The 24,832-nt window shown below is 35.7% G+C and overlaps 1 protein-coding gene across 2 annotated transcripts in view; it reads left to right on the top strand.

Annotated features, from left to right (window-relative positions):
* Positions 1–24,832, top strand: part of CDH7 (cadherin 7) — a 119,337-nt gene that overhangs the window by 47,011 nt on the left and 47,494 nt on the right. For both annotated transcript variants that reach the window (XM_087961480.1, XM_087961479.1), the window contains exon 3: positions 6,099–6,393. In XM_087961480.1, the coding sequence (XP_087817606.1) occupies positions 6,099–6,393 (295 nt within the window). The remainder of the gene's footprint in view (positions 1–6,098; positions 6,394–24,832) is intronic.

The raw sequence follows: 24,832 nt of genomic DNA, 5'->3' as shown, positions 1-24,832 counted from the left end.
GTTCTTCTCAATGTTTTATTTCTAAGTTTAATTTTATCCTTTTAATAAAACTTCAAATCTCAACTGAGATTTTTCAGTCATGAAGAAGACTGATGCAGTTGTGTCTATCACTCACATTCTGATTCATATCCTATATCAGTTGTCAGATTGCATCTCAGATATTTTGGGCAATTATTTACTATATGTGTGTTTGTGTGTGTGTGTGTGGGGGTAAGGTTAATTGTAGAGCAGCGATAGATACTTAGTCCAATCTTCCTGAAAGGTAAATCTAAAGAATAATATTACTGTTTAGAGAAAATAAAGTTAATATTTTTGGAATACTTTTATGCTGAATAATACAAGAAGTGGCCGAAAGAACCTAAGCACTTAAAGTAAATAATGAATAATACTGGTGTCTTTTGAATAACCTCCTTCATTCTGTCTTATTTCTGATTTTGTTTTCTTCTTTATCAATAATCAGTCAATATTCTTCTGATAAATGGACACACTCTGACCTCACTAATTGTATTCCCTTGTCTCTTTTTTTCACTTCATCAAATGTGATGTCCAGGGATGACATACATCATCACAATCAATTCAGTAAAATCCAGACCAAAGTATCCTTGCAATTGTTTGCATCCTGAATCATGTCCATACAATTTGCTGGTGATGGAAAATTGTTTGAATAAGAGACTGCGGGCTCAGAATTAATTACACCTTAGAAGGACCGTTAAAAATGTGTTTAGCAAAAGCATAGAGAGAATTTGACTAGGAGGGAGTTGATTTGAATCATGTTGCAATGGACAATGATCTGAAATAAGAACCTCATATAGAGATTTTGATTAGTAGATGCAAGTAGCACCATTTATGGAAAAAGAAGCAAATCTCATCTTTTATTGCTCATGTCACTTCTCCATATGCTATATACTGTAAATTTTAACTTCATGGCTAATTCATCCTTCCAGAATGATTTTAATTATTATATTAAGTATACCCAACCTTTTGTTTCTTCAATTTCATATAGGGAAGACTTGTTCACAAGTTTTGTGAGCTTGGAAAAGAGGTTGCATTCTGTTTTATGATATTTGTTTCCCAATTCCCAATAAATATCTTCAGAATAGTATATGTTCTTCAGTGCTCAAAGCATTTATTTTCTTCCTCCTATTTTACTAGTTGTTTTCTTTTAAAAATGCCCCTTCTAATATTCTAAATAGGTTTATCTGCTGTAAGTCATGCATCACTTTTGTAAAACTTTACAAATTGCTTTATGCAAAAAAAAAACCCTCACCTTGGTATGAAAGTAACTGGTATTTATGAAGACCAGAAGTGAAGATGTTTTGCTAACACTGTATGTCAGAAAAAGTTTCTTTCAGAACGCTCTAAGTGGATGCTGATTATGTTAATTGAGAAATCTAGAATTTCAATTTTAAGACATTTAAAGCCTGTCCTAATATATTTATATCATTATAGAGTAATGCACAGAGAGAAAAAGTGTATGTGTGTGTATGTATCTAAACCATGACAATTGTGAAAATTGCTGAGAAAATATGAAGCTGACTCATTTCAACATATTTTGATAATACATTGTTCCCTCGTCATGTCCTTTTATTTTCCTCTTCTTGGCACTAAAACACTCAAAATAGTATTCGCAAAACTCTTCAGAGTATTTTTTACAGCAGTGGGAACATTGCTAATTTTATAATGAGCCCACCCATGGTAAGTGTAAAACAAAATAACAACAAAAAAGTGAATCAAGGGTTTTAAACACAGAACTGTGCTTTTAAAAAGAACTTTTACTGAAAACTCAGCGAATACAGTTCTAACATTACGTTAGAAGTGCTAGCCTTTGGAGATCAAAGTAAACTCTAATATTTTTAGTACTCTGAGTAGCAATTATTCATTCAAGTTCTACACACTAATTGCTATCATAAGTGCACAGAAAGCAAATACAGTTATTTAAGCCATATAGTGACTATAAATCAGTAATGCAGTTGTGAAACAGGAACCCCCTTAGTTAACATGGGCTTTTTAAAATATATGTTTTATTCCTCAAATAAACTACTGGCAAGTTCTTCAAATGATCCCAATTCAAAGATGTGCTGGCTCTAGAAAATTTAAGATGAGGTATAAGTAATTTCTGGGGACAGAAATTCTCTTCTGCTACTGGGATGCATTTTTATTGGCTGGCTCATTTTCCCAAAAGATGCCATTCGAGATGTCAAGTCATAAAAAAAAGGTTAGGAAAAAAAAGGATCCATTAAACTCTCTTCCAGATCATGAACCATACATGCAGTGCTGGCACTGAATTAACTAAATCTAAATGTACCCCTAACTAAAGTTACCATGCATCTAATGGATTTTTTATTATTATTAAAAAAGAAAATGTGCCATGACGTTATTTACAGGTGCAATGGAATGTAGAAATGACCTTGGGAAACACAAGAAAGATTTGCAGTCCAGACAATCATTTAATAAACAAAATTTAGTCAGAAAGAACATCTCAGAAGGGATCCTCCTTAGTTTTAAGGAGTGTAAAAGTGAGAGGGTGAGGTGGGATACTTTCAGAGTTTCAAGGTTCTATTAATGTAAACCAGGGTTCCACAAACTTGGAAACTTTAAGACCTGAGAACTTCAACTCCCAGAATTCTCCAGCCAGCTATGTACTCCTCCATGGGAAATGCTGTATACCTTAGACTTGTAGGTTATAAGTACAGTTGCAGAACCATGGATAACTTTAGGAACAACTTCACAAGTTCTGTGCTTCAGCTGAAACTTTTGACCCCTTTCCTATGCCAAATTATACCTGAAAACTTTCAAAGGATAATTCTCTGGCCTGAACTGTTAGTCAGCTCCTTCTATGTGCATTGACTTTGATTGATGAATGTTATAGTTGAAAGAAGAAAGCATCTGATGTACCTCAGAGTATTTTTTTTTGGGGGGGGTTATCATATGGAAATGATAATGCCTCTTTGCACTGTGAGCCTGGATTTGGCTTATTATCTAATTGATTTGCACTGTGGTGCATTTTCTTGATCCTGGGATGGAATGTGCACCTGGGGAATCGGTAGAGGGAAGTCTTGGCAGCAAAGAGCTTTCCCAAGGAGGAGACAATGCATTCCAGAGAAAAGTTAACATTAAGAGACTTCAGTCCTGCATGGGAGAGGAAGAAATTTAAAGACGCCACACTCTAGAATCTTTCAGGATACATCTAATACAGGGATGTCAAACTTGCGGCCCATGGGCCGGATGCGTCATGCACTGGCCACTCCCACCCCCAGTTTCACAAAGGGGAAAAAGTTGTGATATGTCATGTGACAACAACATATCATCACGAGCTTGATACCCCGATCTTATAGGTTAGAAAGTTACAGTTTTAGTTTGGCAAGATTCTGTCCATTAGAAGGGATTGGGTTCAATTAGATTTCACTATGTCATCTTTAGACTTTGGCCTGACAATCCAGATGGCAATTTTTCTTTTCTGTCAGAGTCCTTTTTTTTCTGTTCCTATCCATCTTTCTAATTACATTATATCATATAAGACAGAGAAGGAGAAAAATAATTTAAAATGAGACCAGGGATATCAGTATATTAAAGATGAAGTAGCAGAACATTATGTGAGGGTTATTATTATTTGCTTTTTTTTGTCCATGGTTATGAAGAAAAAAGTTGTAGACAGAATTTTAAAGAATGTATGAAAGAGGTGAAATATAAAACATTAAAATCAATATTAAGAATCAAATATCATAGAGTTAGAGTTGGGAAGGAATATAGGACTGTTTTTGTGTATGTGCACATTTCTCTCTCTCTCTCTCTCTCTCTCTCTCTCTCTCTCTCTCTCAATACACACACACACACACACACACACATATACTGTATGTATAGAGAGAGAGAGGGGAGGGAGGGAGGGAGAGTGTACTGTATGAAAAAAAGTTGCATAAAGTTTTTTTTTCAGATTGCTATCATCTAGAACAGGGGTTGCCAACCTTTTGGACCTCAGGGACCACCAAACTCATAATTTTAAATCCCACGGACCAGAGACCCTGGGAAAATCCCAAAAAGTCTGCAGGAAAATTCCCCACCCCATTTTCCTACTGATCGATCATTCTTTATTTGGGATTGCAGGATACCATCTCCAGCTCCGTTCTCAGGGGGAGAGAGGGAGAGAGACTTTTGGCTTCATGCAAGAGAAGCAGCAGAAGTCCTTCTTTCTCTCCCTGAAACTCCTCTGGAAATGAGTCTTTGTGAGACTTGTTGCGCTGGCGCAGCCTCTTGGAGCAGGATGCCATGCAGGGTCCCAAAGACTCATTTCTGGTGGAGTTTGGGGGAGAGTAAGAAAGACTTTTGCTGCTTTCCTTGCATGCAGCCAAAAGCATAAGAAGAAAGAAGTGGAGAGAAGCATCCCAGTGGCCAGGCGAGGCACATGGGGCAAGTTCCCCCCCATCCTTTCTCCCCTCCCTCACTGCCTCTTGTTGTTCACAATGCAAGTGACACAAGCCTTGTGTTCCCGCGGGCGATGTGGGTGACACAGCCTTGTGTTCCCACGCAGCCTGGATTAATTGCTTTCATGGGTGCTTTGGGGATGACATTTCTCTGTGGACCACCAAAATTTTCTTATGGACCACCAGTGGTCCCCAGCCCACTGGTTGGCGACTACTGATTTAGAAATTGTGGGTTTCAATTCTTACTAGAAAACCCATGACCCATTTGGGAATGATTTTTTTACTTCCAACATGCATCCCCATTGACTTTGCTTGCATGTAGATGACAGGGATTTTTGGAAATCATAAATATGTGATTACAACTGAGTATGGTGGCATTGTAGTCACCATAAGTTTGCAAATACAACCTATCTGAGGATCTTTGAAATCTCATTTCAACAGTAGTAATGGATCCCAGATTTGTACATAACTATTTGATTTAGAATTTTGATGTACCTAGATTCAAAAATTGTTGTCTTGTGATGCACTGTTTTATTTAATTGAACATTACAAACAGCCTAACATATGTAAAGTTTTTTGTAGTTACAGAGTGTTTCCTCAAAAGCTTGGTCTTTTGATGGGAGTGGCATATTAGGATTAAAGCTCTGACGGATTTGGATATAAGACGTCACAATGAAACTTGATGAAGTAGATTAGCAATCATATAGCTACTATCTCTAAATACAGTGATAACATTTATTTCATGCTTATGGTTTATAAATGCTGCCTTTTAAAAATAAAAATACTTAATGATGCCAGGATGAACTATTTAGGCTTCCTGTTCAGTTTTGTGGCTTTTCAAAATGGAAATAGACATAGTTCCTATTAATAAACCACTGTAATAAATATGAAGGGGGATGGAGATTGTATGCTGATTCATTGTTTTACTTTTTCATGACTTGAAGAAAACTGAATATTAAAAGTTTTATGTAGTAAGCAGGTACATTGATCCCCAAAGGAATGCAAAGCGCAGGCTGCGTTTCTTCAAAGGATTTGAAGCTGGCTTTATCAGGATTACTTTTGAGTAAATCGCATTAAATTACCAAGGCTTGTAAAATCAACTGTGTTCTCAGAAAAAGGTTCATCTGACGTGAGAGCTTTTGAAAATAGGAATGGATATGACATGGGACCGCCTGACAAAGGGGAGTTACCGTATTTGCCGGCGTATAAGACGACCCGGCGTATAAGACGACCCCCCACCACCACTGGAACGCCCTCCAGAAATCCCGGGGCTGCAGCGGCAGGGCAGAGTGCCAGGGCGTGGGAAGAGCAGTAAGGCTGCAGCCTCGGGCGGAGCGAGGCGAGCGGATGAAGCGGAAGCGACGCGGGGATCCAGGAAGCCAGAGGCGCCTTCGCTGCGTCCAACAAGCCTCCGAAAGCCGGCAGTGGATATACCGGCGTATAAGACGCACCCCCACTTGGAGGCATGTTTTTCGGGGCAAAAGTCGTCTTATACGCCGGCAAATACGGTAGTTGAAAGCTTCCTATCATTTCCCACAGGCTGTGCACATTCAATATTTTGCCTTAATTTTCCAAAAACTGTCATATACTAAGGCATGGCATGCAGATTATTTTTAAACATATATTCATATCGCCAACTGTCCTGTACATTAATCTCATCTCTCATCAATTTTTTACCAGCTTCACTCTGATGTTGATAAAGGAGACGGCTCCATCAAATACATCTTGTCAGGAGAGGGAGCAAGTTCCATTTTCATTATTGATGAGAACACGGGGGACATTCATGCTACAAAGAGGCTTGATCGGGAAGAACAGGCCTACTACACCCTCCGTGCACAAGCACTAGATAGACTGACAAGTAAACCTGTGGAGCCCGAGTCGGAATTCGTCATTAAGATTCAGGACATCAATGACAATGAGCCTAAATTTCTGGATGGTCCTTACACTGCTGGAGTGCCTGAAATGTCTCCTGTGGGTAAGTACATATGGCTTACAATGTTTGCTTTGTTCCAAATCATTATTTATTATGTTGATACCCAAAAGAATGCCCTATTTATGATCCAAACATCAAACAACAAAAGCTCTGTTATTCTAAATGTACAACTGGGCTAAATTGAAAGTTTTGAATTAGCCATTTCAAAAATAAAGCAACGATCCGGACAAATCAACTCTTTTCTGAAACTGGAAAGGTGTATGCTAATTATTTTTAGAAACTGCATTCTGGAAAGTTTGATTTAGTGCAGCAGCCTAAAAACCTTTCCAAGCTTTGCCAAACTCTTAATTTAAGGATTACCTAGACTGCTGATGTGTACTCCTAACTCAGCTGTCTCCTTCATCAGCAAAACTTTCTTTTTTTCCCAAATGAAGAGGGTAATTAAGGGCAGTGCAGCTGACAGACCAGTGGCTTTCTAAATCTGAGCTTGAATTAAATAAACACCTTTTGTGTGAAATCTCCTGCTCTGCCTCTGCTTCTGAAAAAGTAGAAATTTGGGTGATGAAAAGGAGAGGCAAAAGAAAAGTACTTCATAGATAATTGAATCACGGGGTCCTTCCAGGTGATTTAGACTCCCAGAATCTGCTGCCAATGACCTGTGATTAATAAGAATTGAAGTCCGAAATAATGGAGGACAGCAGGTCACCTTTGTCCCCTCTAGGACTTCACAGCATGATCAACAGTTCCAGTTGTGAGCAGCAGTAAAAGAAATATTGATGATAGTCTACCATCTCTTAGAAAAAAATAATTGATTCCCTTTCATACTAATAAATCCTTAGAATTTCACTTCATCTCTAGCGATATGCTGTTAAATAGAAATGATAAAGCATTTCTTTAGACACATGGGCTTCTCAAAACCATTTCTACTGTAGAAAATAACAGTGCTTTCTTGCACCTATTCTTAAACTTAGTATGGGTCCTCATACAAGATGTTTGTATCTAATATCAGTAGTAAGGCAACTTCAGAAAAAATTAAAGTAGGCTCTTTGGTGGTAAATTACATTAATGGAAATATATGCAGAAATATTTTATTCTGTGGTTTTTGGCTAAAACCCCCAGGATACAACCGCAAATGCCTTTTGAGTTTTCTTAGTGAGACCAAACATAAACACATTTAACATTAAGCTATCTTTAATGCAGCTTACAGTTCCATTTACCTCTGCTTACATGGAAATCAGTCAGCCTTAGTCTACTTTTTTTTTCAGTATTATACTCACTATCATAAAGAAAAGACATTAAACCTAATGAATAGACTTTCCTGTAAGCCTGAAAAAAGTGCAGAATCTAATAAGAGTAAAAAGACTTCCCTTTACCCAGATTAGAAGGACTGAAATATCAAGATGTTTACGTGTTGCAATTTAGGTACAAAATTTACATATATTCTTGTCAAGTATCGTTTTATTTATATATATTATATATAAATATATATTTATATTTATATATATATATATATATATATATATATATATATATATATATATATATATATATATATATATATATATATATATATATATATATATATATATATATTCTATTTGGAATATATATATATATATATTTTTTCAATCTTACAGGAAAGTCTATTCATTAGGTTTAATGCAACTCTTGAAACAGTGTCATACATTTTTCCATTCCTTGTAGGTGTCTGATAAAAAGTCACCCTCAGCCTCAATGAATAATAGAACTCTGCTGTCTTTGCAAGATACCCGAAGCACTTTTTCCAAATCCCTTTCCAAGTGTTCACAGTCCTATGACTGTATCATATACATTCATATGACTTACATTCCACCTTATGATCTCCTCTATATATAGAAATGGCATATGCCCATTGAACAGATAAAGAATATACACATGTGGACAAGAATACTGAAGTATGAATGAAATAATGACAAAGTCCATACCATTAAGATAAACAAATATAAAGTCTTACACACTATAAAGCATTGATCAGAAAAGCCTTCAATCTCTCCCCCCCTCTTTCTTTCTCTCTCTCTCTCTCATTGGTTAGTATGGGATGAGATGTCATCAGTATGTAGATGTATCCTAGCTATCTATTCCACTGCCAGACAGGAGCTGCTGTAGATGTTCTCACCAGATGTTTACAAGAGGAAAACAATAGATGGGACAAAATAAAGTGATGCCAAACCCTAGCAATACAAAGTTTCTCTTTGTCCAGAAACTGCTAGGTTTGATAGTTAGCACCTACAGTGGCTCTAAATTAGGTTATACACTTCCTGAAAGCAGAGACCTGTCACTTGTATGCTATTGCATTTGACTTGAAAAAGAGGGTAGAGATCACGGCCAGGAGAGTAATTCGATTTCAGCCCCATATGTCAATTGGATCTCATTTGGAATGGAAGCACCTGGGAACAGTCACTTATGCCTTCATTACCTCTTAATTGGATTATTGCAGTAAACTCTATTTGGAATTGCCCTTGAAGATTACCTCGAAATTTTGACCAATGCAAAATGCAATAGGCTGCATCCTGGAAGATGAGAACCATTTTATCACTATTATTCCTTTGTTGCAGATGGTACATTGGCTGCCAGGATATTTCCAAATACTACTTCATACATTTTGTCAAATCTAAGATTACAAAAGATAAAACTATAAATAGACAAGAAGATAGAAAAATAATAAAGTTCAGGAGAAAGGAATTCCCTCCTTCATCCCCATCAAGTATAATTAACATTAACAATTCATTACTATCTCTTAAAATGCAGCAAGCAGTGCTTCACACCAAATATCAGCCATTATCCACAAACAAATCTTTAAAGCACTGCTGTCTTAATCAGCAGAAGTTCATTAAGAGTTATCAGAAATAACAACATGACTGTTACAAACTATATCTAATAAATGTACTTGAAGTCCTTCCCTTACTTTTATTAACTGAATCCATTTAAAATGCAGCACATGGATTCTCTTCATTTCTTCTAGATATACAAAACCTGTAAAATACCATCACCCTGTCCTAGTAAGCAAAAATCTATTAAACATTACTAGGAATAGCAACTCATTCATTTTAACCTTGATCAAATAAACCAACTTTGTATTTTTCCTCTTTCTTCCAACAGTCTTATTTTCCCCAGATAACATCCTAACATCTGTTTTCTTTTCACACTCCGTTTCTTGTCTCAACATTGTTGACAACTTTAACAAGTCCACTATAAAGAGAATATCCAAGATACACTTCATATTCTCACTGTCTCCTCTTACAAAATCATTGACAATTTTAACAAGCCCCTTTTGTAATTTCCATATAAAAAGATTCTCTGCATCACTCTTCTGGTTTAGTATTTGCATGTCTTTAATTATTATTAAATAATTATTAATTATTAAAATTATTATAATTATTAAACATCAACTGGTTTCATTTCTATAACCAACATTTAATCTTTTTTGTTTTAAATGCACACTGGAATCAATTTCAGTTTTATGTAATGAAACCTTTCCCATAATACCATTCAGTTTATCTATAATAGTAGCTATCTTTGAAATTATTTCTGAATTCAGTATTCATTCTTTTTATTAGATCACTTATATTTGTTTTCCTCTAGTGATCAACCTTCAAAGACAACTTATCTGTTATTTTTATTCCTAAACGTAAACATGGAAAGTTTCCCATAGGAAGAGTTCAATTAATTTCAAAGTCATTAATTTGAGTCCATCTGAATAATAAAACTTTCTAAAATCAGCACTCCAATCACCCTTAGCTGGATGTTCCATTTTCCATTTAAATTCCATTGTTTCAAATTTAAATCTTAAATTTGTAATTAAAACCTCAATTCTTAGAGAATTGAAGACTTATCCAGTGAGTACAATAAAACTTTTTTTATTCCGAAGTTTCTCAATTTTTAAAAAGCAATGAAAAAAATTAAATCCAAAGTGAGAAAAGAAGGGCTTCTTGTGAAATAGAGGAAATAGAAATAGTGTGGCTGAAAATGGCATGTGAATGCTGGATTTGGATTTCCAGAACTTTTCCAGAGAAAGAGATCTTTCAGCTTACCTACATGTACTTTGAACATCTATTTTACAATCAGTGTATGGCAGGAACTGATCAGAGATCTGCAAAAAAGATTTGTTTTTCAACATACAACAAAAGGATGATTAGTGGTTTTGTTATAATGTTCCAAAACAATTAAGGCTCAGATGAACTTTATTTAAGACTTTGAAATTAAAAAAGAAATCTTCCTGTGAGAAACATATATGTTTATGTTTGGAAAAACTTATATGACAACTTTTAAGGTTGGACGCTAGAAGGAAAGAGGTCACTAGAAGGAAATAAATGTATCAAGAGAGATCTAAAATGAATATGCTAAGGACTCAATCAAGTTATCTGCTGTAACAGAAAATTATGACATGAAAATCCAGGACATAAAATATGTAAATGAATGACACCAATTATAAATGTATATTTTCACCAATATGTATGAACAGGTTTAAATCCTTAGATGTTCATAAAAGTGTATAATCAAAATACCAGTATCTGCTGTAAACACTTAATGCAAAGCGAAGTCTATTTGAGGCCTACAAGGCTCTTTCCACAGAATTCTTATTCATATCCCTGATTATTTCTTCTTCAGGAAGACAATATATATTTAAGCCTCTATAGTCTTACCAGTGAATAAAAAGTGCTCAGGTGACTTAGATCATAATCTGTATTTCATTCTTGCTATAATGATCTGTAAAATCATCTGGGTTTCTCTAATACAGTTAAATGGTTTATTGTCATATCACTTTAATAGCTGATAACACCTGTCACTTGATACATTTAAGGTGATGTTTGGGGTACAGACAACCCTCTGTTTTTTTGTTGTACCCCCTGTATCTTACCTCTAACCCTGTCATGAAAATTTCCCAGTTTTGCCAAGGTTGATAGCATGGTTTTCTTTTGCTTTAAAGCAAAGAATAGATGAAAATGGTTGATAAGCTTTGCGATAGGTTTACATTATTAACTGTTGAATAATAATCATCTTCACTATCATCATTCTGTGTGTGTGTGTGTGTGTGTGTGTGTGTGTGTGTGCAGGCATGCAGTCATACACCTCCTAATCAGTAGTGACTCCTAGCAACTGCGTTGACAAGTTTCTGCACTTTTCTAGACAAAATTTCAGAATTGGTTTGCCATTGTCTCTGTCCGAGGGCTGAGAGAAAGTGAATGGCCCAATGTCACCCAGTTGGCTTTGTGCCTAAAATGGGACTGGACCTCCCAAGTTTCCAGTTGACATACCTTAACCCCGTGATGATGAACCTATGGCATGCATGCCACAGGTGGCATGCAGAGCCATTTGTGTGGGCCTGCGATCCTCAGCCAAACTTACCTGCACTGTGCATGTGTGCACCTCCAAGCTGATTTTCGGCCCGTTTGAGGCTGTTTTCGCCCTCCCAGAGGCTCAAGGCAAGCCTCTGCAGCCTCAGGAGGCCGAAAAATGCACCTTCCGGAAACTCCCATGAATGGGCCCATTTTCAGCCTCCCGGGGCTGCAGAAGCTTCCCTCGAGCCTCCGGGAGGGCGAAAATGGCCTCAAACGGGCCGGAAATCGGCTGGGGTGCAGACATGCACAGTGCAGGTAAGGGGGAGGGGTGGGGGTGTTGCGCACGCATGGACGGGGGGATGCTTTGCATTGTGGGTGCTGGCACACAAGCGCTTTTGGTCCACCACAACAAAAAGCCATCACTTCCCTAACCACTTTCCCACATTGGCTCTTATTATCATCCTAGCTATCAAAAATAAATAGAAAAAAAGTATTCTCCACAGCCTTAGAAAGGGTGTTTGCCTATGCTATACGTATTTGGGAGTAGATTCCATTAAAATTAGTATAATTTCTGTATATATGTAGCAGACTATAATACGAGAGACCAGTTTCCCCTATTAAAAGCCGACTTGAAATAAATAGCATATATTATCAATTGTATCTTAAACTGATTTTTCTCTTGTTGTTTTTTTCATGGGACCAATAAGCACCCAATCTATATCTAGAAATTTCCCCCCCTCAGAAATGGCAATTTATAAATAGATGGTGTTATCTTGGGGTGTGGAAAGCAGAGATGAAAATCTGTTTTCTTCATCTGAATTCTTATATAAGTGTGTTAAGAAGACACTCATCCAGATTGTACGGAGAAAATACTGTATAAAACCTAAATCAGAAAAGACTCAGGCTGCTGAGCATTGTATTTGAAAATTTATCCCTGTAGCAACATAAAAGGAGAAGAACAGTTGAAATATTAGTGAGGGCAAAGGGAAGAATAGTAAATAACTTTAAACTGCAATATTATTTTATTAACATGAATATAAAACTGTTATTGCTAGCTTGATGGCTAGCTTTTTCCCTCTCGTTCTTTTAATACAATATCAAAGCCAAGTTGGACAAAAAGGAATAACTCAAAGGAGATGAGACTATGGGATATTCTTGAAGCTTCTAGAAGATATGCTCTGCATCATGGCTGTCAAACCTTTTGGCTTGCCTGGACCATTTTGTGAAGAGGAATCAACTTGGGCTGGATATCAAATATATAATATTTTAATGTGTAAATTTTGTGGAGTTGTGTCAGGGCCACATGCAGCCCTTGGGCTGTGGGTTAGACACGGTTGCTCTAGAAGGGGAGAACACACAATTTTTAAAGGACTTTTAAGCACAAATCACACCACATTTTCCAAATATCTATTTAAAGAAAATGGCTTCTCTGAAAGATAGGAAAAAATGATATTTCACATATTTTAAGCTATCTGTGGAATGGATAGATGGGCAGATAGATAAATAAATAAAGAGTTTTACTGATTTTTTTTTACTGAACAGTGTTCTTGAAGTTCAGAAAAAACAGTTTTGAAAAATATCTCAACTTTTCATCTAGGCCCTGAACAGTATTTATTTTTATCCTTCAAATTTTAATTATTATTATTTTTCTCATTCCCTATGTTGATTTAAAATCTTCCCTGAAACAAGTATTTTAAGGATTTCACAATTTTAAATCAACCTGGTGACTTTTGATATGTTGGATTATAATGGTTTATTTATTATATAACGTTGAAAATGTATTTTGTTCAGACGTTGATTGTTTGCTTACATGAATTTATTTTAAAATGTTCTTAATTTTAACAACATTAGCTATCAGGTTTTAGGAATGCTGTGCCTTTTCTTTTTTGCCTGTTAAATAGAATCAGACAGCCAAATAACACTAAAATGGGAGGAAAAACTCTCACCAAGATTATACTAAGCAAAGAAATACAGACCCATACAGAGAGTGTTGTTAAAAAAAACTATGGGAAGGACAAGACTCAGAAAATACTAATTCACCACAGGAAATGTTATCCATTTTTTCCTGAGATTATATTTTTGTTTCTTCAGTGTCATGAGTATCTGAAACCTTCTGTTGTGACAAGCTTTTCTATCTTTTTACATTTTATTTTTTTTAAACAAATTTTATTAGTTTTTAAAAGCATACAAAACATACAAGATAAACATAAAACCTTTTTTCTAAAAATTTCTAAAAATTATTTGAAAGTTTAACAACATTAACACATTTCCTTACAATCACATATTTTCCCTTTCTAACTTGCTTTATTTTCTTCTCTCTTTCTCTCCATTGTCCTTTTCTAACCTTTCTCCAAGGTTTTATTAACTCATTCAAACATAAACACATAAGAACACAAAACATATAAACATAAAAAAAAAATCTTTTCTGAAAGTTGCTTAATCCCGGTCAAAACTCTTTGTACAGACACCAACTCAAATTCATATTCATTTTATATGCCATTCCATATCATTATTACCATTTTCAATTTTATATATAGCTTCTTCTCTCTCTTAGATTCTTTTAATTTTATTTTATTTATCTCATCTCAATTCAAATCATAATATTTATTATTCTTTGTCTGTTTATTTCCAGCTATCGATTTATCTTTCTTCTTAAAAAAAAAAAAACTTCTCCTGTACACTAATTGGAGTATGACGCCTTTACCTCTTTCCCCTACATTTATAATACTTAATATAAAATACCTAACTTACATTGGGATTCTATTTGGTACATTCTAAAATTATACAATATTATCAATACCAATACTAATCTATTCATTAATATTCATATTCTTTTATATCATAAACACTTAGCACATTACTTTTCAATTAATTAACATACTTTTGTGGGAGCACCTACTTTCCATAATTATTCCCCCACGTCACATATTTTAAATCATTATTTCATTAAGGTATTCCTGCTTCTCCTACTTCAAATCTCTTTCAAAAAAAAAAAAAAATTCCACTGAAATAACACAATCTAATTAATATTGACATTCATTTGTATCTTTCTCTCCAACTCCTTTATATCTTAACCATTTTATCCATTTCAATTAATTAACATGCCTTTTGGGAATACTTATATTTTCCACCATTATTCCCCCCGACATCATATCTCAAATCCTTATTTCATAAAATGTTCCCCCTTTCTTAAGACAAGTTTCACTAAGTTATATTAAACATTTTATCACACTTTAAATTACACATTATTTCCAACTTTCTAAAATTATTTCTAAATACAAATATAAAAACAATCTTATGTACCTTTAGAATCCCTTTATCAATAAAGTTTACCCATTATCTCTAAAAACTCTTGTTTCTTTACATCTTGCTCTCTACTATTGAGGCTTCTCGTCCCCTTTCTCCCTTGCTTATTCTTCTCTCTGTCCTCTTTACCCCTTTGCCTCTCCACCTCCCTTTTTTCTGCTTTCCTCCTTTCTGTTGTCTTCTAACATAATATCTCTTTTTCATCTTGTTTTCTCTTTTTGATTGCTTTTATAGGTCTTAAAGTCTCTTTTTCCTTTTTCTTTTCTTCTTTCCTTCCCCAGCCAAAGTCACTTGTTCATCAAAAATGGCTTCTTCTTTGTCCCAGTCGTCCTGTTGTCCATTCAATTTTACATAAGTGTAGACCGCCATTTCTAAATACTGAAAAAGAGTATCAAAAACATCCTTCCCTTCTTGCTTTTCTTTCTCATATTTTTGATATAAAAGTTTCAATCTGTCCACAAGTAATGCCATTATAAAGAGAAAAAGTTTTCCCAAGCAACCACCCAAGTGCTTTTAATCAGAGATAATTCTCAAAAGTAGTAAAATCACCAAGCAATCCAAGTAGGTTAATTCTTTTAAGCACTTTCTCCTTCACTTTCTCTTTCTGGGATTGGAGTTTGATCACAAAGTTCCATTTAATATATATCTTTCAGAAGCCTTGTTAGTATTTATAGCTCTTTAAAAATCCAGGCAGTCTTCTCCTTATTTTCAAATTCTAATCCAATTTTTTCCCTCTCCCTTCCCACTCACAGCAAAAAAAAATTTTTAAAGTCTTTTTAAAAAAATCATTCAGAAATCCTTATCTCTTCAGTATTTAATTACCTAGATTTTCAGATTTCTCTTGTTATTCCATCCGCTGTCACGTTAAGAAGGAGAGTGAAGAAAAAAAAAAAACTTTCCCTTTTAGAATTCTGTGCGCCGCTTGTAACTCTCTCTGGAAACAATGTAGCAACTTCTCCGTAGCAATTTTCAAGCCCCAGGAAACTTTCTTATCCCTTGGCAACTTTATCCTGGTCCAGAAACAACTCTCACAATTTCTCCGATTTTCTTCCTCCTGCACAATCTTATCCGTTTGCAGGTTTCTTCATGGCGGCCATTGCTGACCGCCGCTCCTCCGCCTCGGGAAAAGGGGTTTTGCTGGCTGGGGAGGGGGTCTGCGACACCCCTTGCCCCTTTCCAGATCCCCCCTGTCGGGGGAACCTTGGCAGTGAGCTCGGCAGGGATTGCACTGGATTGCAAATCCCTGCCGCTGCCGAAGCCTCGCAAACCGGAAGGGCATCTTTTTACATTTTTTAAATTTGTTATATTTCCAAACATGGATCACATTATTTGACACTTTAGCCACGTTATGTGGCATTTAAAAGGAAAAATGGAAATATTTCATAATCTATTTATTTTCAATCTTTTAGAAAAGAGAACAAACAAAAATTCCCACCCTGATCTTTCTCTGTTGTTTCTGGATATGTCTCTCCCCTAACTCCCCGGCAGTTTTCACATCTCTGATTATAATTCATATTGCTCTATCTGTGTGTACACCGAGCAAGACATACACAACTGCATCTAGTCTTCTCATAACACTCTCTTTGCTATGCTGTTGATCAAATGATACATGCTAGGACATTTGCCTCTTCTAGTCAGAATAATTGCTTCTATACCTGATTTGATAGTCTCCTTTATTATGATGCCAGTTACATTGCAGGAGGGTTGCATTTTGTGCACCAACACCTGTACTCAGATATTTTTCATCTATGGCTTGTTTACCCAGTCCATTTAGAGATTCTCCTAAATAATACAATCCTGTTTCAGGACATTATGGGCATTTATCCTTGATGACAACCTTGGTTTAGTTATGTCAACTCTGTGGTCAATGGTGACTTCCACCAACATCTGCAAACTGCAGATAGTAAATGTGCTTGATAACTTTTCCGTAAATGAAAATATGATCTTTTAACCTTGCAGTAACTTGTTGATGTCAAAGGGAAAAAAAGTGAGACAGAGGCTAAGTTCAAGGCAGCATTTTAAAACATTTGTTTACTGAAAAGATGGCAGCACATTTCATCGGGGGTCTTGCTTTTAAAGATCTAATAATTTGTCTGAGTCTTGTTCCCCAGATTCTTTGGCCAGCGGTTACATTTTACATTTTTGGAGCATGTCATATGCAGTCTGACTGCTATGGGAGATTACAAGATTTTGTTTGTTTTCATTATGGTCTCTGACCAGCAAATTAAATGTTGACATCTTAAAAAAAGAGGCAAAAAGCAGAAAAGCATGACAGAAAATATAGACAGTATTCAGAAAGAACAATAAAATGACTAGAAGCTAGAAAACTTGCTAAGATATTATCAGGAGTATATATTGTTATACTACAATAGGTACAGATAGCAGGATATTAAAAGTAGCACCTGAATGCTAAAAAACAAAATAACTACAGTAATCAATAAAAATACTTTAAAATAAAATGCTAAAATTCTAGATATCACTATTGCTGCTACTACTAAATAATTTGGCCACCTAATGAGAAGGAAGGACTCACTGGAGAAGAGTCTAATGCTGGGAAAGATTGAGGGCAAAATAAGAAGGGGACGACAGAGAATGAGGTGGCTGGATGGAGTTACTGAAGCAATAGGCATGAGCTTAAATGGACTCCAGAAATGGTAGAGGGCAGGAAGGCCTGGAGGAACATTGTCCATGGGGTCGTGATGGATCGCACATGACTTCACAACTAACAACAACTACTATTACTACTACTACTTCCACTATTACTACTGTCATGTTTGCCAAAACACTTCCGAGTTGAAAGGATTGAATGGTGACATCACCACTGGCTGGGGGACACTCAGAGGCTCCTTTCATGACCCCCTTAAGTTGTCCAACCTCTGCACAAATAGACCTTATACCAAATGGTTGTCTAGTCTCTTCTTAATGAGCTAAACTCATTTCTCTACTTGCAGCCCGCTTTTGAACTGCTGAGATTCTGGTCTGGTAGCAAGGAACAACTAGGATTGTCCTCCAGACGGAAGAGACTTCTGTTGTCAGATGAAAGTATAAGGGTGGAATGTAGCTTACCATAGAAAGAGCATCAAAGGAACATGTATACTAGGCTGTCAGGTTTCTCCAAAGCAGAGAAACAGGTTTGATTTACAAAGGAATATTATTATAATTTTGTTCCAATAATGCAGAGGACAAGACATTAAATGAGATTAAAGAGGAATTTCTATGCTGCGATGGCAGGTGACATTAGATTGCTGGCTGGAAAGGTCTCCAGTTTATATAATGACAGTCACAGTGGCCTAATATGTCTTGTTCTACCTGAAGAGATTTGTGAACCCCTGCTCCTGTATTACAGCTCTCCCTTTTGAAATTCCCAAGGCTAAGAAACACTACATAAGTCTTTTTGGATCCTAGCTTCCAAAAAGAAGGAAATTATTAAACAGAATCATGACAGCTGGGGAATTACTGGAAAACTGAAACTGAAGCCCAAAACAGAGACACATACATAGGCCCTGACTCAACCAAGTTCCTGAGTGAAGTATTATAAGTGTTCTCAGGAATTTGGACTGTATTGTATTGAGAGATTTTAGGTTACTGAATGCAAACCATATAACATTTTGGAGATGTCTAGATTTAGCTTTGAAAAGTGTTATGGTAGCAAGTGCATTCTTATCTCCTATAGCATGAAAAAAAGCTGAGTGTAGCTTTAGCACTAATATTAGCTGTCTGGGAAATAGTTTTAATTAGTTCTCACCAGGTGCCCAATTGCTGGAATAGTATGCTGAGATATTTAAAAGATGAAGCTTGGTCTATAGGATTGTTAATTCATCTGCCATTGATGCTTAGGCCCTTTGAAAAGGCCATAATTTTAGTTTTGGTGTAGTTAATTGCAAGCAATTCTTCTTTACAGTAAGAGACAATAGATGTCTTCTAAGACCAACTTCAGTGACCAAAAGAATATTTTCATCATCTTAATAGAGGAATACTGTCTAAGTGTAGTAGGCTGGAATTCCTGTTTGGGCAATAACCATTGAACTGCCATATCTATTAAAAAGAAAGGGATCAGGATGCAATCTTGCTAACAACTTTCTGAATGGGAATGCTACAAAAAGCTGACTATTACTGTTACATCTAATTTGCAGGTTCCTAATAAGGCAGAGTAACTGATTACTAGTCCATTTATAAAAATAGTCACTGTGGTGGTCTAGCAATATCCAAACTTGCTTATGGATGCTAATACCTAAACAAAATTTATGTCGATAATGCTCTAGACACACCAGTTTGAGTCCTACTCATTTCTCTATTAAAATATTGTAGTTTGGAGCTTTGCCCCATCTTTTCTTCTTCGCTTTCAAATATGTGTATCCAAGGCCACCTATATTACCTGCTGGGAAAGAAGCAAGTGCCAAATCATATGTCAAAATGTGATATTTTGCGGAAAAAACAATTACTACCAACCTGCCTTCAATCGAGGACCTGTATACTGCACGAGTCAAAAAGAGCGATGTGAAAATATTTACAGATCCCTCACATCCTGGACATAAACTGTTTCAACTCCTTTCCTTAAAACGACGGTATAGAGCACTGCACACCAGAACAACTAGACACAAGAACAGCTTTTCCCGAATGCCATCACTCTGCCAAACAAATAATTCCCTCAACACTGTCCAACTATTTACAAAGTCTGCACTACTATTACTATTAATCTTCTCATCACTCCTTATCACCTATCCCCTCCCACTTGTGACTGTATGACTCTAACTTTGTCAGTTTTATCCTTAAGATCTATAATGACTGTTTCCTATTATTATTTGATTGTTTATTGTACCCTATGAGTATTATTAAGTGTTGTACCCTATGATTCTTCACGAATGTATCTTTTCTTTTATGTATACTGAGAGCATTTGCACCAAGACAAATTCCTTGTGTGTCCAATCACACTTGGCCGATAAAGAATTCTTCTAATCTAATGTAGTCTTCTATGTATATACCTGCATACAACATTTAAACACAAATATAAAAATATTGAACTTGCTTTACGGATCCCTCTGAAGCTATGATGAAGAATCAGAATGACAGAGTTGGAAGGGACCTTGGAAGTCTTCTAGTCCAATCCCCTGCACAAGCAGGACACCATTCCAGACAAATGGCTATCCAGACTCTTAAAAGCCTCCAGTGATGGAGCACTCACAACTTTTGAAGGCAAGCTGTTCCACTGGTTAATTGTTCTCACTATTAGGAAATTTCTCCTTAATTCTAGGTTACTTCTCTCCTGGATTAGTTTCCATCCATTGTTTCTTGCCTTGCCTTCTGGTGCTTTGGAAAATTGGTTGACCCCTTTTTCTTTGTGACAGCCCCTGAAATATTGGAACACTGCTATCATGTCACCCATAGTCGTTCTTTTCACTAGACTAGACAAACCAAATTCCTGCAACCTTTCTTCATGTGTTTTAGCTTCTAACTCCCTAATCATCTTTGATGTTCTTTTCTATATACTTTCCAGAATCTCTACATCTTTTGATGACCAAAACTGGATGCAGTATTCTAAGTAAGGTCCTACTAAGGCTTTGTAAAGCAACATTAATACTTCATGTGATCTTGATTCTATCCCTCTGTTAATGTAACCTAGGATTGCACTGGCTTTTTGCCTGCTGCTGCACAACTGCTGGCTCATATATTAAGTGTCCACTAGGACTCCAAGATCCCTCTCACAGTTATAGCTTTTGAGCCAGATTTCATCTAATCTATACCTGTACATTTGATTTTTCTTGCCTAAGTGTACTTTTCACTACATTGAATTTATTTGCATTAGTATCCAAGTCTGCTGAGATCCATCTGTATCTTGAGCCTATCTTCTGAACAGTTAGCTATTCCTGCCAATTTAGTGTTGTCTGCATATTTGTTGAGTTCCCTTCTATTTCCTCATCTAAATCATATATGAAAATGTTGAAGAGTACTGGGCTTAAATCAAAACCTTGGGGTACCCCACTGCTTATTTTCTTCTTTGTAGATGTAGTTCTACTGAGGACCACACATTGAGTGCAATTTGTCAGCTGGTTACAAATCCATCTGATGGTGATGCTGTCTATCCTATCTGTTTTAGCTTACCACAGAGTACGTTGTGATCTGTTTTGTCAAACGCCTTACTGAAATCCAAGTATACTATGTCCACTGCATTTCACTGAAATACTCAAACTCAAAGTGTACTTCTAATGTAGCATGTTATTAACTGTAAGGTTTTACATGTTATGTAATTGAAGTGGAAATTCTATTCTATTCTATTCTATTCTATTAGAAATTCTGTTGAGATAGAAATCCATATGGCTTCACCATATATACAAACTATTCTACTTGTTCTTTTGCAAATACAAGTTATTTTTGTAAATAAGTATTCTTTAGATGGCAAAACAGCAAAGTTGCAATTCCTCTACAAAGGAATTCTAACAAAAGGCAGAGACATCACTAGAAAATAATATCTAAGTGGGGTTATATATAGTTCATGAGTTTTGTATATTACAGAACATTAAATCTAATTCAAGTTTCACAGAATGATATATTTAAATTCCTTTGTGGTTACTGGTAGAGTAATATTTAATACTGCATTAATACTGAATTTAGCTTCATGAACTGCTTGTGTGACATTTATCTTATATAGTCACAGTAAGTCATGGTTTATTTATATGACACCATTTCTAATTAAACATCTCCTGCATTCATGAAATACTAAGGAGAAATGAAGTATCTGCCTCGCATATTTTAAAATTAGATCCATGACAAGGACTTTATTAATTGGATATTGAGGACAGTAAAAGTAATTTCAGCCAAAATGAGCTATTAAAGCTTAAAAACTACAATCTCTTTGAATGTTTAAAGGCTTAAGACATCTTTAATTCTTAAATAACGTTTTGGTTATTTAGATTATAGCATTGATTACAGAAAGGTACTAGTGTATAAAAATATCATTATCCTATTTTTCATATTTAACATTTACCTAACAGAATATGTAAATTTCTTGTTCATATTTTTATTCTAGTTTGGTTTCTTATTGTGCAAAAATGATTTTGCACATGAATAAACCATAGGCCAAAACTTTCTATGTGTCCTTGGATTTTTCTGGAAAAAAAATGAAAATATCATAAAAAAACAAAGATGATGACATGATGATACCTATGTTCAAAATAAATTCTCAATTACTCACTCAATTCACAGCGATATCTCTAGAGTTTGGAATCCAAGACTTTTTTTAAAAAAAAGAATAACAAAGAAACAAATGAAAATGTGTTAGCTTTAGAAAAGATGAGTATGCTTTTAGGAAATGGAGGCATGATGTGTTAAAGCTAAAGAGTGGAAAGGAAAATCTTTGCTTTATTGGTTCCCAGGTAAGTTTTACTATAATACGGTGATTTGAAATCCTTATACTCTTCAGCAATAAAAACGTTGGTGAGTACAAGCTAGAAGAAATGTTAAGTCTGCCTAAATCATTTTTATTAGAAATTGTTACATAAAAGTGAGACATATATGCTTAAACCCTTTTTTTATACTTAAGAATTTCAGCAAGAATTTTTAAAATGGTGTCTACTTTGTTTTAACCCTCAAATCACTGGATTCAAAAGGGAATTTCAGCATGTGCCAATTTTATTATTTTGAAGAAAATTTTAGCCCAATCTTTTTTTTTAATTTTTATATAATAGGTACTAGAAGTGTAGTATATTCTGTTTATTACGTTCACCTTAAATGTTCAAAATTGGGCTTAATTGAATCCATATGATATACAACAGATGACTGATACAAGGATAGGGTTACCATATGTCATTCCCCACCCAAAATGAGGACTTCTTTTTGTCCTCATGTCCTCTGTCTGTTAAACATAGCCTTTAAAAATCAAATAATCTCTAACTTTTTGAGTATCTTTTCCTGATAGGTTTTTCTCCCTGGTGCAGCATTTCCCTAATAAGTGTTAAGTGGAAGTTAACAAGCTGAGCTCTGTGACCTTAATAGTTGATTAGTACCTTCCAGCCCACTAGGTTGCTACTGTCTTGCTTGACAAGACCTTAATCAGTTACATGCCAAAGGCTTCTGCTCCTAACTGGCTCTAGGACATTCCTGTGATTGAAAAACCTATCTTTATAATAAAAGTTAATTTCATATACATGTAAGGGTAGTCCCTTTCCCTTGCCCCTTGCCCCTTCCCTTTTTCTAGCTTTTCACTGTAAATATTGTCAGAGATACCAAAGAAATGAAACAATGTGCCTTTTGCCCTCCCCATTTGTTTCCTTTCTAATTGTCTTCATCTACCTTTGCCTGTTCAGATAGCTGATAAGTCTATACAAGGGTTAAAAGAAAAGGAAGAGGAAAAATAAATGTTTGTTAACATGAGCTTAGATGATCTAAAAAGCATGGCGCCTCAATAATTGACACACTTATTAAATCAATAGGCGACATGTCATATCTTCAAATGCACAAAAGTTGTGTCTTAACAATAGGTAACTGGTTCTATTCATGATACATTGTTTATGTTCTGTGAAATATATATGTTGCCTATCCATGGCAAACACAGAATGATCTCTTTGCAAGGACAATTTCAAGACAGCTGGAATCTGTTTGTGATAGGAAGTTAATCATTAAAAAGGAAGCTTATCATTATAAGGAATAGGATATTTTTCAGTTCATTCTTTTTCTTCTTCATGTACTTCTTCTTCTTTTCAAATGCAGAATTATATAAAGTTACAAATCTCAAGACATCCATATAAAACATCCATGTTAAATAATATTAATGACTATACAATACAGTTATGAAGCACAATAAAATAGATCAAAAATACAATTACCAAACAAGTTAGAACAGTATAATTTATAATTATGGTAACTTCATATATTGTTCCTTGACAGTGTCATCTATGCTCTTAGCATATAAAACAAAACATGCTATGTTATCATTCTAAAGAACATTTAGAACAATTTAGGAATTTTTAGGATTGCCACCAGGGGTGGGATTCAAATTTTTAACAACTGGTTCTGTGGACGCCGCTTAGGTGGTGGGGGTGGCTTGGTGGTCATGTGATCGGGTGGACATGGCTTGGTGGTCATGTTACTGGCTGGGCATGGCCAACTCAACATCACTCACATCGAGGCAAGCATCTCCTCGCCTGGCCTCTCATGACTGTGGGGATGCTGCAACAGTCGTAAGTGTGAAAAATGGCCATAAGTCACTTTTTTCAATGATCACTCCACACAAGCAAAGTACCAGCAAAGGAGGGGAAAAAAACTCCAGAGAAGTTCCAGAGACAGGAAATCTAGTCCTGTCAAGAATGTAATAAGAGTTAATGGAGAGGCAGTTTCTGCAAGCAACACCAGAATGTTTCCTTCCTGCCTTCATTACAGGATTAGGCCAGTAATTTCTACTAACAACCGGTTCTCCAAACTGCTCAGAATGTTAACAACCGGTTCTAGCAAATAGGTGCGAACTAGTAGAATCCCACCTCTGGTTGTAGATGTAGTTTCTACACCTTGGTGTAGATGTAGTTTCTTCAGAAATAAATTAATGCATTTGTCTAACTGAACTTCTGTCTAGTCTCATAGATAGGCCTAGGGAAATGCTGCCATATTTGATTATTTCCTGCATTCCCCAAAGCCATGGCTACTGTCTTCTATATATTTCATTTCCAGATGGTTTCTTGCTGTAGCACAATTTTGTCTCTGTGTTCCTCCCATGGTAAATATTCACTTTCTATTTCTGTTTCAAATTTTTCCAAAATTAATGAACATTTGTATGCTTTTTCATTACATGTTGGAAATACATAAAGGTTCATGCATGCCCACTTATTTTGTGCCTGACATTCAGTATTTTTCTGGCTGGAAATCCTTGT

Source organism: Notechis scutatus, chromosome 3 (assembly GCF_049901735.1).
Source record: "Notechis scutatus isolate UNSWTSFEM ecotype Mainland chromosome 3, rNotScu1.2, whole genome shotgun sequence".
Taxonomy (NCBI): domain Eukaryota; kingdom Metazoa; phylum Chordata; class Lepidosauria; order Squamata; family Elapidae; genus Notechis; species Notechis scutatus.
Note: the sequence above shows the minus strand (reverse complement) of the source record. Positions and strands in the feature narration are given on the sequence as shown.